Here is a 20,255-nt window from a genome sequence, read left to right as displayed (position 1 = left end):
ACAAAGGGAATAAAAAATTTTGGAACCAAACCCTCTTACTCTCCTGCTCTGCCTTTCCTTTGTGTTCCTGAAGAAGAACAAACCAGGAGATTTCAAAAGGAAAGCTTTATATTTCCTGAAAATCGGGGTATCTTCAAGGTAAATTAAAGCCCACCCACCTACCTTCAAGGTAATGTAAAGCTCCCTCCTACCTTTCCTAAGTGAGGTTGTAGGACCACCTTCAAGTACTCTAATGTGTTTGGCCCTGTAACCACCTAGGACCAGGGCAGCTCACATGTAGATCCCAGCATATTACTCCTTTCCATCCCACTTGACATTTTTTCCCTCATTCTCTTGCAACTCAGCCTACATTTAGCAAACACATACACACTATCAAGTTTTTCCCTGCCTTTGCACTCAGTGTTGTCCCCACAGAAGGAGACACAGATTTCTCTGGCCACTATATTCTGAGTAACTCAATTAGTCCTGAAATGCAGATCAGGGAGCACTGTATATTTTCTCTCTCTCATTTATAACATTTGTAGATACAAAAAAAAAAAAAAAAAAAAAAAAATTCTCTGGCAATTCTCTGCTGATCATTAGCTACACATAGGTTATACCAATGCATGTAAAAGCCTGTTTATTTTATAAATTACAGCTATAATTTTATTTAAAGAGAAATGACTGTCAAAGAAAACAGAAAAACGGCACATCTGTTAGAGGTATGCAAGATAATGCTTAAACTACCAGTGAGGTTCTCCTTATCTACCCTGATTCTGGTTGAACCAGATGATCCTTGAGGTCCCTTCAAACCTGACATTCTATGATTTTATGATTCCCAATGCAAGAACAGGGAATACAGCTAAATTACAGGCCAACGGATTTACGTATCTGGAAGCCAAAACAAAGAAAGTAAGTAAAAAAAAAAACCAAACATACAGAACAAAGCCACATTTGCAAGACATTTCCAAGAATCATATGGAATTCAATAGTAAAAGGAATATCTGAAGTTAAAAGTGGAAAGTGGTATCAATTCTTTCAGCATTAAAGGATAAATCGGGGAACAAAGAAGAGTTTTCTTCTCCTGGACTGTATATACTGTCCTGTTGCATATATAATTTGTCCATTTTGATATGAATATGTCTCCTTTCTGTATAGTTATGTTACTTTGGTAGGGAAGGCAATGGAGGAAGTTGTCTTGACTTTGGTATGAAAAATCTGAAATCTTCTTTCCAAGGTGGAAGTTAACCACAGCCCTTCAGCCTGGTAAAACTAACATGAATGTGAGTCAGTAACATGCTGTGACTCAAGGTGCTGAAGACACTTTGCCTGTTAAAGACTGGAAGATTCACTTCTAAAATGGAGAAAATCACTAATGCAATTCAATATTAGCTTTCAATTAGCAGATGTAGCTTTTGATATACATCATGAAGCTGGGTTTGTTAAACTTTAAATAGAAAGAGCTAATGAACAGTGAATAAAAAATTGCTGGTCTGTGTTTGCTTTCTTTGCCATGTCCTAAAGGTAGTCTCTGATTTTGCACATAACGTGTTATCAATTGATGGCATACGATCATCAGTTGGCCAGAAGCCTTATGACAAGAGCACATTGGTCTTTACCAATACACATAAAAGAAAGAGGTTGATTATGATCCGACCTCAATCTCTGTGAATTGGTACAGACAACTCAGCACTGATTTGTTGGGCAGCAGACTAAGGAATTTGAAATAGCACACGTTAGAGCAGGACAGTACTCCGCACATGTACACTTTTACTTGTGTGCAATGAAAAAAATGAGCTCCTCAGAACTCATTTTGCATAGAGGTAAAGGCTGCTTCACCTCCACTCACATCAGATTTGAGGCTGATGACTCTCTCAAACATGATTTTCCTGATGAAGCAGAGGAGATTTTCCTGTTCCTGTATCTGTTATGTTTCCTCCAACATGATTTGCAGACCAGCAATTATAGTGTCTCCTATTGCTGTTTTTTATATCATAGAATTTGAAAACAATCTAGTTAAGGACACAGACAAAAAACTCTGAGAGAACTGGGGACAGAAGACATATGCCAGATTTTCTCAGATAATGAGCTTTTAAAGCTCATTTCTTGGTATAAGAATTCTATATCAAAAAAGAAGTTGTCACTTTTTCCTTTCTTGTTATAGCAAAAAGAGTGTTTTGAACATGCAAAGCCTTAATATTGGAATTGCACCAGGAAACAAAGCCAGGAGAACTGGCTAGGAAATAGGTGCTCTAAAAAAAGTGGCTAAATCCAAGATGGCAGTGGCTGAGGGACAAAACACTGGAGATTACAGGGTTGTTGCAGTATGAAAGGCCCCATGAAACACAATGAATCTCTGACAAGTGGTTGTTTTTTTTGTGGTTGTTTTTTTTTGTTTTTTTTTTTTAAAGCCAGCTCAAAAACTTTCCAGAATATGCTTCTACTTTTGCCTGTTTTGGAAACAACTAGAGGGCAAATTAAGGGCAACTCTCTTCTAGAGAGATGCATTCTCCAAACAGGGCTGTTAATATTAAAGCATCCCTAGTGTCAAGTCTGCAAGTCTGAAGCCACCCTTGTGAAGGAATGATACGCTAACAAAAACATCGTGTCAATTATGTCCTGTGCCCAGTATTAGGAGAAGCAAGTGCAGCCTCTCAAAGAGCTTCCATAAAGTGTTCTTTTTCTGCAGTTTTAGACACAATTACATTGCAGTAAATATATATATTTTTGAGTTTTATAAATAAATTACATGATAAAACAATCTCCATAAAGATGCTAGAAGGCACCACACGAGTTCCATGGAACTAAGAATAAAGAATTATTCTTTCTTTCTTCCAAACAATAGCAGCATGGTCTCTAAATTCATTTGCACACTTGTTCTTTCTCTTACCAGCTGTTGCCCTTTTGGACCCCAACCAGCATACTGAAGCTTTGCATTGCTGACCTCAGGGGGATACAAATTCTGGGGATCCCTGCAAAAAGAGAAAAGTAAGATTTCAGCTTCAGAAATGTTCTTATTTAAGCTGATGCACATCTGCTTTGGAAATTCACCATGACCTAATAAGGCGTCTTTCAGCTGGAATCATCTAATACTTAGTGCCAGATTTCAGTAGGGTTTTTTTATCGTAAGGTTAGCACAATACCACTAGCAAGCATTGGTAAAATCAAGTATTTATTTAACTCAGAATTTCTGTTTCCTGTTAATATGAAGTTAAACACATTAGTTCCAGTGCTGACTTGCCTAAGCCTTAAGAATTAGTCAAGGGATGGCAAACAAAGTAATTGTATTTATTAACGCTGATGATGTCCACAAAGGATAAACAATAATTATATTTTTGAATCACACTGACACAAGAAAAATACAATTTAATCTTCTTCACCCTACGGCTTCTCTGGCTAATACTTTTCCTTTGAACATGACCTCAGAAAAGTTTAGCAACTGTATAACATCTGATATGCATCCTGGATTTGAAGGGAAAAGCTCCTGGTAATACCAAATATCTTTTTTTTTTTTTTTTAATAAAATCAAAATGCTTTTCTTGTTGTTTCATCCATTACCTTCGTTTTGTAGCAGAAATCAGTAAGACATAGCAAATGCAATATAGAAAGAAGAGGCTTTTTTGGGTAAATGTCAGAGCAGCATAATGTCATTGTCTCACCAGCATTACCTTCAGCGTATTTATACTCAGCACAAATAATTATATTACACATTCTGAAGTCACGTTGCTACAACTTTGTATACAAGAACACTACAAACAAGAACTCTAATGCAGCCTATATACAGTATGCCTCACTAGCAGACCTCAACTGCTTTAAAAAGTGTATTATCATCACTTGTCTATATACAGGAATAACAAGGTGATCTGAGCCATCACCCAAAACGAGAAAAAAGCCAAAGCCTGACCAGTCTTTAAGCAAAAGGCCTTCTCTTCTTGTACAGAGTTTATTTCTTCATTAAATGCAATGCTTTCCACATCACATTTTCAACACAGAACAAAACTGAATGCAATAACTGGACAGTAACAAAATTATTTTTATTGCCTGTTTTGTGACCTGGTGCTGTACCAGAGTTGCACTCCAGCCCTGCCCTTTCAGGCAATAACTCTCTTGGCTGCACGTTCCTGCTGCACTGGGGCTCCTTACATATACTAAGTCCAAAGACAACAGCAAGAGGAATGTTTAGAAATTTGTTTTGTGCAGTCCTCCCAAGGTGGAAAAACTAGCTTATGTTTGTGAATTTGTGTTCAAAGCACAGCCAGAATGAGGGCAGACCCTAGATGGAGACACTGATGCCTGCAGCTTCATCCTTCCTTAACTCCTGCAGTTGGAACAGCAGCTTCTGCTCTCGTGCTAGGTAGTGCATACCAGTGCTTATAAACCACAACCCATAATGTCTGTCAGAACCCTTGAAAGAGGTCTGTGGAGCCAATTAAAAATAAACTGCTCAAGATGACAGGTTTAATGCAGACAGGATCATTTAGGGATGTGGAGGAGCAAAAGTGGTTTGTTGAGGCACTGACTCTTCAAGTCTGAGAGCACTGCAGCATGCCCAGGTAGCTTTTGGCTGTATGGGAAAGTGTCATCCACAACTAATGCCAGTGCAGTAAACCTGTATCTTTTCTTCTCATGGCTTTTAACCAGGTGTCTTTATGGGTAGCCTCAAGTCCTTTTAGTAAGGTATGGATAAGAAAACACACAACTCTCATACTGAATGCCTCCTAACAACAGCCACAAAATTCCCATTTCATTAAGAACAGCAATACAACTTCTGGATCTTTTCAAGCTTGTATACATAAGCTACTTAAGCTGCAAGTCAAGTTTTCATGTTAAGACTCAGTCTCTTTGGTTAACTATCTCCATTATCTTAACAGAGAGTAACCTCCGAGTGCAGAGGGAAGAAAGAAAAATAGTGAATCAAATTCAAGCTTCTCATGGAAGAAAAAAATGTACTTCACAATTTGTTAAACTATTTACTTCTTAGGGTGGTTTTTTTTTTTTTTACAAATAGAGGGGGAAATATTATCCCTGAATAATCAGATTCCACAAATAGTAAGAATTCAAACCTGTAATGCTTCAGATAACACAGGTAGAACTAAGGGACAGAGACACCAATTACTGCCAATAATTCAGACCACAGCCCAGACAAGCCCTGTCAGTTCTACTCAGTGCATCCTCTTTTAGCAGAGGAGAAGTAATACAGTGAGAAATGCTGCATAAACCAACTTTGGTTGCTGGAAAAACAGAAGGAATAGCACTCCATCTGATCTACCAGCAAAGAGCTTTGCTGCAGAAAAAAAAAAAAAAAAAAAAAAAAAAAAATCAAAGTTATCTTCTCCTTCATTTGGTGTGGCTGAGGAAAAATAGAATTGCATCTATTTGAGCTCCTCCTTAAGTTGTTCAGAATGGCTGGGAAACTTCTTTTGTAGCAAAATCCTCTTTATTTGCCTTGAAACCTTTTGATAAATATGCGTCTAGAAAGGCTGACTGATAGAATTGTGCATTGTCTGGAGGTCCCTGATTTACAAACCTAGTTACCATAGACTGCCTCTATGTTCAGCAATAACAGCTTGTACATCCAGGTTGTGATGTAGACCACTGCAGGCAGGCAGGAGCTAGCCCAGCATCTTCATGCTGTGAGTGATTCTTTTCTACCACAGGCTATGAAAGCAGTCAAAGATGCTAGTTTCCCACAAACACTCTTGAGAGATGGACGTTTTCCTCTTGGTAGATTTTGGCTCGTTCCTCATCTCTTCTGAAGAGAATCCTCTTCCCCAGTGTAGCAACATTCATTCCTTCACCTGCAGGCAACCTCAGTGTCATGTGCAAGGGGATTGAGGAGACATCCTGCCTTGCCAAGCCTCACCTAGCACTTCAAAGAAACTGCAGGAATGATCCAGAGAGGGTCTATCAACAAGCCTGAGGGTGGCATGAAAACGGAGTTCACCTACTTTGTGAAATCTGCTGTGAAAGACCAGATTCCCACATGCTTATTTGGACTATGTTGGATGCATGGCCTGCAGTGGAATACATTTGGACTCTCTCCCTGGAAGCCCCAGGAAACCTCTTTATAAAATCACCTATAGAAAGGAGTTGTCTACACAGCTGTTTCAGATGGGATGGCCACAACCCTCTGATGATCTCCCAGGAAAGCTCTTAGTGATCTTCAAATTGAAAAACCTGTATAGAGAGCAGCTGTCAAACAGACTTCCAATTATCTCATGCTGTTCTGGACTTTTAACTTTCCTTGATAAAAAAACCTTAAGGGAGTCAGACCAAATGCACACCTATATCCCAGGAGCACTTGAACATTTTCCACGTGCTGCATAAATGGGATCTCATGCCAGTCAGCTCCTTCTGGGAGGTATGTTATTGCTGATAAGCTATAGTTCTCCACAGATACACCCTTGCTTCTCCTCCACAACAGACTCCTTAAAATCCCTCTATTTTTTTTTTTTTGAATCAATCAATATTATGGGTCATCTGAGCCTCTCCATAGAGCCAGTGCTCCTCGCAGACCTTCATAATTAGGACTTGTTTGGATCTGATCCTTCCCCTTGTGAGCTCATTTGTGCAGGATGCTGGCTTGGAAATGGGCTATTCTGAAGGCAGTCTGTATATCTCCTGTTACTGGTTTGCATGAAGAGCTAGGTTCACTGCACCCTCACACCATTTTCACTGTTTCCTTATGGAAAAGAACCTTAATCTTCATTTCCAGCCCAAGAAATGGGAAAGCCTTACTAAAGGGTAGCTGTTATTTCTTCCATCTCTGAAAATTATTGATTTTAAAGCATCACAGAGAGAATAATAATGTTTTTTTAAGCCAGCCAGAAGATGGAGCAGGTGCTGTATGAACTGTTCCATGTTAGAATGACATTGTCTGGACCAGAGGCTGTTAAATTGCTCCAGACGTGGGCATGATTTCAGCACAATGTTCAAAAAACATTACCAAAGTAGTAAATTGTAAAATTTGCTCATTTAGATGAAGCCTTCTGGCAAAAAGTGTCCCCTCAATATTTCTGAATAAGGAAAATTCCTGAGTGCAATTAGCATGCTGTCTGCCACACAATTTTGGCTTGTAATTTAGCTCATAACATACACGTAGAACAAAACAAAATAATCAGTCATATCTGGTTGCTTAGTTTTGACCTTAGAAATAACTGTGATTAATAAGGAACCAGTTTTAAAGAGATAATGTATTGGTTTTGCTGGAATTTTTAGATCTATGTGTTCCCTCTTGTGACATTTCCTCCTATTCTACAGACCAGTTTCCCTCAGAGTCTTCATGGCACTGAGCCTCCCCCTGAGCACAAACATGACAAACTGTTCTATATTAAGCTCTTCAAAAGCAACTTAAAAAACAATAGAATTTTTCTACTGTTAATGAGGGAGAGTCTCCTCTTACTTCAGGAAAATATTTTACAATGTCAGACTGAAAAAGTCTGAAACTGAAAAAAGCAGTCAAAGTCTGTGGCACAGTATAAGCTGTTCTAGGGTCTTCTAGTCTCTAATAACTTTGAATTTTTAAGGCAGAACAGGATTTGTATGGAAATTCCTTGCACTTGTGAGCAAAAATACAACAATTTGCACCACAAGTTATTCTGATATGTCAATCCTGTAAACAAAAAAACCAAAACTATGTACATGAACTGCAGTGAGAGTGAGTTCTTAAAAACTGAACCCCCTTGTTTTACTATACCATAACTTTGGGAAATATAGAACATATATTAATATTTCAGTAGTGTATGCAAAGAAGTTGAAGAAGTAAAGACAGTTAAAGAGAACAAGTATGTAGAGGGCAGAAATATCCCCCCTTGTTATTTGCATCAAGCCATCACGAATTATTTTGAAAGACAACAGCCCTAATCACAGTACTTTATGGCTTTTCAATGGTTAACTATTAAAAACTATCTACCTATCTAAACTATCAGCCTCAGCACCAGAACTTGGTGTCTTCACGTCTACTACTAATAGCCTAAAATCAGACAGCGGCTTAGACAGATTTCTCCTTTCTTAGAAAGAAGGAAAGAAAAAAGATTGAAACCACCATGTAGAGAAAAAATGTAGAAGGGCTATAAAGAACTGGAAAATTCATCATATTTAAAAGGTTCTGATGCATAATGGGGAAAAAAAATAGGTGCACTGGAAGAATTTTCAAAAAAGGAATAAAAGCATATAAAACATATGTGTTCATAAATGTACAAAGAGCCAGAGATAAAGACTTGGGGAAAGAGGGATATATATCTCCAAGAAACAAGAATGTCACTTCTTAAGGAGAAAAAATTAATTCTTAAACAATTAGATGACCTGTTTACTTCACTATTCACTAAGGAGAAGAGGAGAGAGGTGCTAATAAGAAAATTGTTTCCCAGAAGATACACAGCCCTGCAGAGAAGACTTGCAGTGAGATAGAATAAAATATAATACAAATGGGAATCAAAGACTTGCCAGAACAGCTAATCAAGAAATCAGACTGTCAGAAGATGCAACTAAAAGAATTCTCCTGGAATTCTAATAAAAGTGCTTAAATAGATGGGGTAGGCTCTTCTATTCATCTAGACTTGTCCACTGTTAAATATTTAATGCACATACACATATTTTCCTTAAAGCATTTTTCAGTGAACAAAAGCAGAAAAACATAATGAAAGCAATTTGAATTTATTAATTTCAACTACTGATACACATCAAATTATTCAGCTGTTCTTAAAAACAACAGGGATCACCAACCATTTTGTCCAAGATGAAAGAATTCTATGGATTTAGAGCATAAAAGAGAAAAAGGAAGGGAATCTAAAACATTTGTCACTAATTTGGCAATCCAGTCAGATTCAAGCCAACAATAAGAGCTCAGAGGTCTTTTTGATTATAGTCTGCTTGTGTCTGTAAAGCATCCATCAATGTAATATTTGGTACCGGGCCTGCAAAATCTTGCACAATACTAATACCACTTTAAGATCAATCACTTGCAAGAAAAGGAGCCACCAACTTCCATTAGCAATTATGTACAATGATGGGACAGGCTTGCCTTTCCTGTGAAGGTCTACAAAAACAGATTTAAGAATGCATCAGACACTGGCACATGGCTGGGAGTCACAGAAATGCAGGCTGGAGGGCTCCAAGCTGTTGATCAAAATCTCTATGTTTCCCTGAGTAAGCAAACAGTGGAAATGGTCCTTAGATACTGGTATTATTACTTTTAAAATGATGACATTATCATGTTTCTCATGTGACCCCTCTAAATCATAGGTGACAGAGTGAATTTTTACTGCCATTATTTTTTAAGAACTTTTGTTCTTGCAGTCATATTTTGTCCCCTAAAGAGACAATGAGAGGTGATAGCATTCAGGTGGTAAACACAATGACCTAAAAGTAATTTTCTCTTAGTCATGTAATTTTCTCTTACTCTACAGAGGCTTCTCAACCAGCTCTGATCGCAAAGCCACTTGAGGCATGAGGTAAGGCAGTGGATTTATCAGGATTTCAAGTCCATTTTTCTACAACAGAGGCATGGAAAAACAAAAATATAAATATTTGAATTCTATCAAGAAGGCTATTCAGACTTGCAGCTATCCAAAGATCAGCTATCCAAAATATGGGCAAAAAAGTACAGCTGAAAAGAAACAACCTGGTAAGCATTGAAATGTTTAAGAATGAACTGGAAAGATCTCAGCAATAATGAGCCCTGGATGAATGTACATGGTTCTTCAGAGTGATTCTGCCAGACTCCAGGAAATGATGTTTGTGATGAAACCTTAGCATTTGCCATCCAGCTGACCTTGACTGACTTCCAAACCCTAATAAAAATCCAGCACCATGATGTGATGCCTGCAGAGAGCAATATGGGATTATTATTATATAAAATGAGACACAACTGTGATCTCCTACTACCAGAGCCAGCAGAAGTGCCTCGTTACAATATGACTTCACTGGACATGAGGTCACACTTTTAATTGGGGCAAGAGATTGATTCTTTGGCTTCTGCTCTGAACTAATCTAACAGTTTGTGTTACAGAGTTTCAGACAAAAGCAGAACGACTCAGTATTCTCTGTATCTTTTTTAAAACTAAGAGTCTTTGAGCAAATCTGATCTTTTCTCATGTTAACAGGATAAGGAGATCTTGGAGGTTTATGCATAGCTTCTCAGGAATATTGAAACACAATACTCTTCTAAACAGCCTCATTCCAGCTCTACAGCTCTGCCCCATAACAGAGATGTATAAACCTCAACCACACACCCAAGAGTAAATGCTTGAAATGGGGTGTTACTTTTGCCTTCACAACTCTGCATATGGAAGGTTCCTCTGTCTCCTCACATGTGACATGGGACAGCAACCATTTCTATTCCTGTCTAATCTCATCAAATTGTAGTGGAGAGTTAGAGTAAGAGGTGAAGAGACATCGGAGCTGATGTGACACAGTCGGGGCTATCAGCCTGGATTCTATCACCTTTGCCCTAAAGAGACTTTCTCAGTGGTTACTGTATCAAGGAAAGCCCTGGGTGTACCATCCTTTCTCCACCCAAAGTTCCTTTCTGGAATTTCCTAAATTTTCCCCTTCCCTTCTTCCCCATGTCTCCTGAGCTCCCCAGGGGGGCAGGATGCCTATTTTGGGATAACAAGTCAGTTAAATTTGTTTAGTGCCTACCTGTGAAGTGGTCAAAGAACCAGGTAGCAAGGAAATGGAGTCCCAGAACACTGTTGAGGTGAACAAGAGCTATGGCACAGACCACTACACATTCCTCAGAGACAGGACACTGAGGACACTGTCACGATGTAGTCCTCAGTGACTGTGCACAGGTCCCTGTGTGGCCCTCACCACACAACCTGAGCCCAGGCCCCACTAAACCCCACAACAGCAAGGAAATGCCCATAATCTTGCAGGCTTGGCTCCTCAAAACTGGCTGTTTTTTCATGTGCCCACAAAAAAAAAAATAAAATAAATAAATTAGTCTGTGTTTTGTAATATGCAGTGCACATTCCTTGTGCTGTGCAATGAAACAACACACTGAGAGTTTAAGTAGGCTGAAAGAGTTTATTACCCAACCATAGTAAAAAATAATTAAGGCTCAGGCTGCAGGGTGTCTCCACAGCCTGAGAGCAGCAGAGTGAAAACATGACCCCCCTCCCCAGGAAATGTATTTCTTATTCCTATTTTAGTAGAGAACCCCCAATAACCTTGAAAATTAGGACAAAATACAACTCCCCAAAATCCTAAACCTCACTATGAAGAAAATCTACCTACAGAACAATTTTATTTCTGGGAAGGGGATGCATAAAACCAGCAATTCTACAGGCTGTGGTTATTATTGCTTACTTGCTGCTGTGCACCCTCATTTTATACATTCTCTTTCAACCTACCTTTATTTTCCTTTTCTGTCAGAACTCTATGTACTAACTAAACCTTGTTGAGTATGTGTAAGGAGGAAAGTTCACACCAATGTGGCAAGTTTTGGCAGCGGTCAGTGTTGGGGTGTGCATGAACCCTACTCAGCAGTATCTATGATCTGGAGGCTGACCACAGCCTGGGAACCAGAGGAGGTTCATTTGCACTGAGACACATGAACATTTCCAAATCCAGATAAGTTTCTCACCATTCAAGCACATTTTCTTCAAGAATAGAATTTAACAGAAGCCCTGCCTCCATTCCTGGGAGTGCTGCCTCAGCCAAACTAAGGGAGTTTGCCTCAAATCTTTCTTCTTTCTTCTTTTTTTTTTTCTTCCTGATGAGCCATAAGCTATTGACCTTTTCTGTAACATAAGGAGGTTGGTTGCTGGGCTTTTCTCTGCTAAACTGCTAACATCTGCATCTAACTACTAATTACTCAGGATCTTTCTTTTTTAGTCTCAGCAATCATTATTCTAATTCTTAATATCAAATCCTCCCATCAGGGGACTATTTGTTATTACTAATGCTATACATGGTTTCTAAGGTGTCCACCCACATTACAACTGATTCAGGAAGAGAAGCATGTGGTAGGAATTGCTTTGCCTACACGTGAAAGGAACATTTCACATAAAAAATGCTATGCAGTGACCAACATGGGTGAGCAAATGGCAAATCCCCTGGGGAAATGATATGGTGTTGAGCTGCTGAAGTGGATTTCCTCCCACCAGCACAACCAAGAGTCCTGCCTTAACTGCCTTCTGAGGCAGGGCTGCTTTCAACCTGCCACAGCTTGGAAGTGAGTGATGCTCAAATAACAGCTTTGCTTAATAAAATGCTGGCTCTTTCTGGTAGGAAATGTATTCAGAAGCAATAAGCCTGCATGTGATTTAACCACTGTTCCAGTAATTTACAGAGTGTTTAATTCAGATGGTTATAAAAAGCAAGAAGCCCAACAGCTCTATCACCGCTTGAGCCAAATGCCAGTAAACTCAACAGAAGATTCCTATCCGCTTCAGAGGATTTAAGGTCAGGCTCCACAATCAAGCTATCAAGTTTAACTATTCCAAGGTTCAGTCTTTTGTCATCAAAATACAACTGGAAAAGCATATTGCATCAAGAGGATGTCGTTACTTATGGTCTGGCACAAAAGCCACCACACCACGCAGCAGAGGTGCCTTAATTAACGACAAACTATCTCAAAAAGATGATGGAAAATATGGAATGATAATTGGTAAAGAGGGAGGAAAGAGAAGTAGCAACAGCAGACCCTCCACAAAATGCAGAAAACAGTTTATTGGACAAATTCCGCACTATTATTTCATTCTACGTATCTCTTCATAAGGGTTTTTTTCAACCTCTTTAGCTCATTGTTGGGGGAAAATATTCATCTCCTCCAGCTGAAAACAGACTAATAATTACACATAATAAAAGTACAATAAGAACTTTTTCTTCTTCAAATAAAATGTGGGCTCTAGTACAAGTTTATAAATGTTCAGGAGTGCAATTGTGCAGCACTCTCTACAGTAATTATCCGACATCACCTCTGTTGGGCAAGCAACATTTCTCTCCTTGCTTTGCAGATGGGGACACTGAGGCACAAGAAGTTTCTTTAATGCTACAGAAAAGGGGCATAACAGGCCAGAACAAAGTGAAACAGAGCAGTCTTGGTCAAATAGACGATGTCTGCAGCCGAGCTTGTTCTCTGAAGTTTTCCATTATTTTAAATCATGAAACAAACTTTTCTTTTACTGTTAACATGGAAATGGGAGCATGTGCAAGAAAAACCTTGTCTTTCAACATATGATAGAATAAGAGTATGTACAAACTTGATTAAGTTTTCTCTAATTAACTTCAACCTCTTTCCTGCCAGTAGCTGGTGTAAAAGGAGGAGACAGGAACATCAGTGAGAGCTCTGCAGAGAGATCTGCAGACATCACTTTGAAAACTTACAGTGAAGCACAGGCTTAGTTCCTCCTCCTGTTACCACTTCTATGGAGCTCCAATCCATATTTTGCCCTCTCTGCACTCATAGGACTTCTCTTGAAGTTACTGGGAGCTCAGCATGGAGGATGCATGCAGTATTTTACAGACCCTTGGCAGTGAAGGCAGGAAGAAGAGCTGAACTCTGCTCTGCAATCGCTCCTCTGATCTGCTTACCATGTTCCTCTGACTACACCATATAAATTTAGGAAGAATTATGGATTCTGCTTTGGAGCAACTGTGTCCAGTTCCCTCCTTCCCATACACAAAATCAATGAGGTGTTGGAATAACTGCTGGTTTCCTCACTGATCCCTATAAGCATATTTGGAAGCTCCCACTGATGTGCCCCAGCTGGACGTGCTAACACCGTGTCGAGAGCTCATATCAAGAGGTCAGCACTAATTCCTGCCATTTAGCTCTGCTCAGAGGGATATGGTTCATGCAGACCTGGATGAGCACTAGCAGGTCTGAAGAAAATTCTAGTTTATTCTGCGCTTTATTTTGGGGAAAGCAAACACAACACGGAACTGTAAAAAAGTGTAATGTTTCTGCTGGCCACAGCAAAAAGCTAAAGCCAGAGGTACTCCCTTGGATATCCACCCAAAATTAGCTCTTGCTTAGGACCTAAAGTGCCAGATCAAACCCAGTGGTCCAGCAGCACGCAGTGGTGTGAAATGACCTTAACACTGATGAGGGAAATCCTGCAACAAGGTCAGGGGAACACTCTGGTCAGTCAGAGCCTGATCATAAAAATCCTGAACAAAGTAAGCTTTTCCCCTTATTTCAGTGAAGGATGTGAAGGACTAAGTTCATCCATATTGGACTCAGTGGGAGCAACATTGTTAAAACTCACAAAAGAGTAAAATGATTTTTGGTGGCTGGATTTCATAAGTACAACATGAAAGTACTGCCTTTTTTTTTTCCCCCCTGAAGTTACAAAAAACAATATTAGGAAATAACTGAACATGGTATTAGTGTTCCACGTTTCCTCACCACCTTGCACGAGAGCTCCTTCCACATCTAGACTTGCAGATGCTATCACAGTACCTATAAATCACAACTAGCTGACAACTGTGGGGTTATGAGAAGAGCTTTGCAAAAATATTTATAATGCAGATAGCTACAAGCAGTGATGGGCAGATATATCTGAAGAGCAGCATTGCTCAGAGGAAAGCAGATGGGGTGGGATGGAGCTATTCCTACCAGGGAACATCAGCAGCAAGCGCAGGGGCTTGTTCCACTAGATGGCACCCGGCACTAGCATCTTATTTTTGGGTGAACAGCAGGAGAAAAACAGGTGACATGAAAGAAAGCTGAACTGAACACAGACTCCCTACACACCTCAGCCCAGTTAAATGAGAACTGCGGATATTAGCCTGCTCACTCTGTGAAAGTTGAAAACCACAGGCCATTGAAAACAGGAGGCAAATGTGACAAAAACTGCAGGAGTTTCTACCCTGAGTTTCCCAAGAGGCTGTGAAAAGGCTGAAATAACAAAAAAAGAAGAAATTAAATCTGTGCAGTTAATTAAATCTTTCTTCTACCTTGGGCTTGTTTTCAGTTTTAAATAAGATCCTTTGAGTCTATGTCTTTGGCATATATTAGTTGTCCTATAGAGAGCAGAAGTGTGCTGCTGCTCCTTATGCGGGGAGTTTACTTCCACAACAGCTCTCATGGAAAAATGTTGCAGTGCTATTCCCTGTATAAAACACCATTTGTGAATGTATGTGCTAAGGACATGCCCTAATTGGCTTGTCAGACTCACAGAGAGCTCAGGATGAAATCTGGAAACCACTTGTACAAGCCCCTTTTGACTTCAGACACAGCCTGAATCTGGACAGTCTGCAGAACATGGCAAAAATAATTAGAAATTACTTTAAAATGTAATTTAAGCTGGCAGATTAATGTCATGTTATTAAAAAAGTTATGTCACAGATTAGATTAATTGGCTTCCTTATTAGCTAGCCTCAGCAGGGGTGCAGAAAGGGCATGAGTGGGTACAAAGCCTAAACTGCCTGGCCTTCCTGATGAGACAGATCATAGCTGAGGATGAGGAACAGGGTAGAGAGAGCACAGGGAAAGTCACACTGTCCCAGCCTGTTTCCAGGAGCCAGTGCCTAATGAGCAGGAAGGACAGTGTGGAGTGGAGTGAGTTTGTCCACCAGCAGTCACTGCCTCAGCTGCTGATTTGGAGGCCTGCTGAGTTGCCCCAGCACACACCGACAGGGTGCAAAGCCCATGCCTGCTTGCAGAAGGATCTAATTCAGTAATGGCAAAGGGGGTTGCTCCATGCCAAAGGCTTTTGGCATCTCTGTTATTGTCAGGTGGAGGGCAAGGATGCTGTCTGTGGGTTACATATTTTGTCATCACAAAAGGACGTGGAACATCAAAATGAACTGAACCTTGTGCTGTGTCAGTGTGCTTGGTCCTGCCCTCAGCAATCTTCATCCACACAGATCCATAAGAACAACATGCCTGTGTTAAATATTAAATAAGCCATCAAGAGCTTTTTACCCCTTCAGCCAACGGAGGCTCTACTTTCAGTTGATGTATTTCATCACCTGCAACATCATGGTCACTAGCTAGACCTGTCATCTCACTTCATGCACCCTTCTAAATACACACAGAATTCCAAAGGAAAGATAAGTGCTCCTGTTTCAGGGAAATGGTAATGTGCCACCCATTCCATCACTCACATGCACTATGATCATCTGAAAGACAGGGCAATTGTTGCCATACAATATGTTCTGCAATACCTGTGTATGTGCCTAGAGCATAAACCACTCTGGAAACCACACCTGTACTAGCACAAAATGCAGCAATCCTCCCAATCCTCCTCCTGCCAGTGGCCATCACTGTGCCTTGCTGCAGGGACACCAATACCTGCCAGACCTGTGCTCCTCCTGGCACATTCTCACTTTCCAAATCTTCCCCTTATACTGGATATTTCTCCTCTGATACACCCAACCTTCCAACTGCCTGCAGGGCTGCTCTACCAAACCTGGAGAGCAAGTTGTTTGTCATGTACAAATAAAGATTGTGATGTAATAGCAAACTGCCTGGACCACTGTTCTTTAATTTTTTACCATTTACAATACATAGTATGTATGATACTTCTATTTTTTCCACCTTTGTTTTGTCTGGAATAGAATTGGGCTGTCAGTCAAAGGCTTTTGCTCTTAGCAAGGTTTATGGCAGATACAAAGCTCGTGTGTTCACGCTGTGTGTTCATCCTGTTGCTCAACAAGCTTTCAGCCCACAAGCTAATTTTAGATGTATTGCCAAAAAGATGGAAGTCTTAGAAAAATTATAGAATTCTACTAAGTTCCTGAAAAAAAAAAACCCAACAACAAAAAAAACTCCAAACCAAACCAACCAACCCACCTAACCTGACCCCACAAACAAAAATAAACCAAAACAAAATTGAAGACCAGACATAGGAAATGAACGAGACTGAAGAAGTCTGGAGAGTGTCACACCATGACACCAGAGTTTTGACATGGATGATAGTGAGAAATCTCCTAATTCCTGTGTTCTAGCTCTATGTGGAAACAACTTAACCTGAAGCTTGTGATTTTTTGTGGTGAATCAATCACAAGACACAAGCTGTAGGGAAGGAGGCTCTGCAAGCTCCAGGGCTCACAGATTTTAAAACTTGTTTCTCTAGTACAGACTTTTTTTTTTTAAATAAAAAGTATTGTTTCTCTGTTAGTAAGTAGAAGTCAAAGAAAGTTGTTTTACCTTTTTGGATTTTTTTTTTTTTTTTTTGGGAGGGGGGGCTGGGGTTTTGTTGTTTGGGGTTTTTTCCTGGGTTTTTTTGTTTGTTTTTTCATGTGGATAAGTGTGCTGAGACAAATCCTGGAGGAACACCTGAATGTAACCAGCATTTTTATGGGGGAAAAATACTGAGACGTGTGTTTATATCTTGCCATTGAACCTGAACTTCTCTATTGTTAAATCCACTAGTTACTGTACCAAAGAAACTAGATTGGAAAGAGGGCATGGACATTGAAAACCTAAGTATTGCAAAGTCTGACTTCTAGGACTTTTGCCCTTAAAACATCATTACTGTGTGAAACAGTGAGGTCCCCTGAGGACAACTCAGTGGATACAGAGGTGAAACAGGGCTTTAGGACCTGCACCAGTGTCTTCCTAAGTCAGACACAGTAATCAGTGGTATGAGTGAGAAAAAGTGGATACAAACTGAAAGGGGAGGCTCAGACTGGATCTAAGGGGAAACTCTCCCCATGAGGACAGTCAGGCAGTAGGACAGGTTACCCCACCATGTTGTGCCATCCCCATCCCTGCAGATTTTCAAAACCCAACTGGATAAAGCTCTAAGTAACCTGAGCAGGAGGTTGGACCTTGGAAGAGCCTTTCCAACCTGAGTTATCTGGTAATCCTATGAGTAACCTGTGCATAGACCAGGCAGGTTTTTTTAAACTTTGTTGGTTTTGCCAGCTATTGCAAGAATCCCAACCACTGACTACCTGTTTAGTCATAACATATAGAAGTCGCAACTTAGTGAAGAAGCAGAGCAAATACTGAAATTGTTTTACCAACAGTCATATGCAATGTTTTTAAAAAATGGTAAAGCATAACTATATTGTCCCTTTTAACCATTCCTGCAGAGCTTTCACCAGTATGATATTTATACAAATTGGCTATAGCTCCTGGATTTTAGCTTTGTATTTACTGACAATGGCTTGAGGAAATTTGATGTTGAACTTATGCATTTCTATTAGTGTTATGGAAATGTCACTCTGAAATACCACGTGTCATAGAATCACTATGGTTGGAAAGGACCTCTAGGATCATCAGGTACAACCTTCATCATATCAACACCAACCTATCATCATGTGCCTACATGTATCTTCTTGGTATAGTGGCATCCCATTCCTGATCATTTGGGCTAGTCCTTAAAGTATATATAAAATACAATATCTTAAGGAAAAAGCAAGTAGAAACTATGGGCTACACTCCAGAGAATCAAGACAGGAGAGATAAGCTGCAAGGTGATGGAACTGGAGCCACAGGTAACCTCTAGTACCACAAAGAGAAAGATGATAAAGGGGATTTAAAAAAACTGCAACTCATCAAAGTTAAAGAAGGATCCCCTCAAGCTAATTGATGTCTATCTAAAACACCTGAGCCTACTTCAGGATCTCCAGTGGATAGGGGGACCTAAATGAAGAAGCATTGTGTGATGGAAGTTTATTGCTCATAATGATATAAAAACTTCCATACTAGGTGCTTTAGGTAACGCAATATTGCTTTCATTAAGATTAGAAATGTTGTGTAAAGCCTGTGTGGAATTTCTGTTTATCTACACTTATCTCATACTCTCTGAAAAGACAAACCATGAACCCAAAGCCTCATAGCTTCAGTATAATTGTGAGTGTTGCTTAGGCAGCATCACAATCCTGGGGAAAGACTATTGGTCTATCTGCCATCAGATGGGATGCTACAGAGGTCATTTGTATCAAAGACATCTGCCAAGACACCCAGAACTGAAGGGTGATGCCTCAATTCTGACCAAACTTAAGGGAATAAACACCCCTAGATAGATACTCTGACAGCACTCTGGTGAGTGGCCAACTGCAGCTCTCAGCCAGACAACAACACATCTATATTCTAGCCAAAACCATGAAAACTGGAATATGAAATTCATGTAGTCTGACTCTCCAGGGAAGCTGAGTACTTCTGTTTCCAGACTATGTCATCTTTTGTACAACACACAGCTCAGTGGATGCTGCAGCAGACTGTCAGACCATTGCAAAGGGCTGTCACAGAAAACCATTTATTACAAAACACATTATTTTGCAGAATTCTTAATGGTTGAGTTTTAAAATGAAGACACTGAAAAATTGCTTACCCGTGAGGTATTTTGCTGAGGACATAATGCGCCGTATATGAATGCTGGTACACCTGCAAAACAAAATTAAGAAACAAAACAAACAAACAGATTAGTAATTGTCACCTGTGTTAATAGGGCTCTTTTTCTGCAAAAACAAACCAGCATTTATGGCGAGGGAGCTCTTACAAACACTTCAGAATCTGTAGTGGAAAAGAACAATACATTCATTCACCTAACGCTGTTGTGTGTTCATCTTGTGCTTTATGACAGTATTTGGCAACTCGTATACATCCAGATGCTCTGTGTCGTTACCATGACTACCAGGTCTTTGATTAAACTGGGGGCACATGGTCTCTGCAAGGGCTAAATATAGTACAATCATTAATGAGGACACCTTGGTCAGATGGAGACACTCTTCATCATTGGAACTAGACAAAGCAGGGATACAATGCATATTATTTTTTGCTTTACTCCCACATAAATCAAACAGGGAGTGATGGTGGGTGATCTCAAAGAGAGTTTTAAGACCTCTGTCAGTCAGTAAATAAAACCTTATTGACTTAGGGCATAAAGCTGACCTCACATTTAATTGACCTGCTAAGTTGCATCTTCCTATCAATTTGCACTCTTTGGGCCTTGGGGAGGAGCCTGTCATCTTGCACAACAGATTATTTCAGAAAAGAAGTAATAACTCTCCCTTCTAAGTAGTAAATTATAATACCAGAGTCAAGGTCAGCAATTTAACAGCTGGTGATTTTCTGCTAGTGGCAAGGCAATCCTGACAGTGATCTGTGGTTGCCCAAGGTGAGTGATGCTGAGCAACACAGAAGTCAGGGCACTGGCGTGAAAGGTCTGCATATGAAAGACTTTATACACATTCATTCAGGCACTCACTTTTGCAATACTGCCCTGTTACTGTATGATACTAAATAAATAAGTCTCCTAACAATCATTTTGTGTTCTACTTAAATCTTTAAGCCACTTGCTCTCCAGTAGTTCTCACAAAGCACCCTGTCCCACAGGACAAAGGAAGAAGTTCTTAAATACTTGCTTCAC

At 39.9% G+C, this 20,255-nt stretch overlaps 1 protein-coding gene across 1 annotated transcript in view; it reads right to left on the bottom strand.

The window, feature by feature from the left end:
- DPP6 (dipeptidyl-peptidase 6) overlaps positions 1 to 20,255 on the bottom strand; it is a gene marked incomplete at its 5' end in the record, with an annotated part of 142,397 nt that overhangs the window by 102,241 nt on the left and 19,901 nt on the right. The window contains 2 exons of the mRNA XM_008939511.1: positions 2,870 to 2,951; positions 19,218 to 19,270. Of these exons, the coding sequence (XP_008937759.1) occupies positions 2,870 to 2,951; positions 19,218 to 19,270 (135 nt within the window). The remainder of the gene's footprint in view (positions 1 to 2,869; positions 2,952 to 19,217; positions 19,271 to 20,255) is intronic.

The sequence above is a fragment of the Merops nubicus genome, unplaced genomic scaffold, assembly GCF_000691845.1.
Source record: "Merops nubicus isolate BGI_N331 unplaced genomic scaffold, ASM69184v1 scaffold3874, whole genome shotgun sequence".
Taxonomy (NCBI): domain Eukaryota; kingdom Metazoa; phylum Chordata; class Aves; order Coraciiformes; family Meropidae; genus Merops; species Merops nubicus.
The sequence above is the reverse complement of the archived record's forward strand: the minus strand, read 5'-3'. Positions and strand labels throughout refer to the sequence as shown.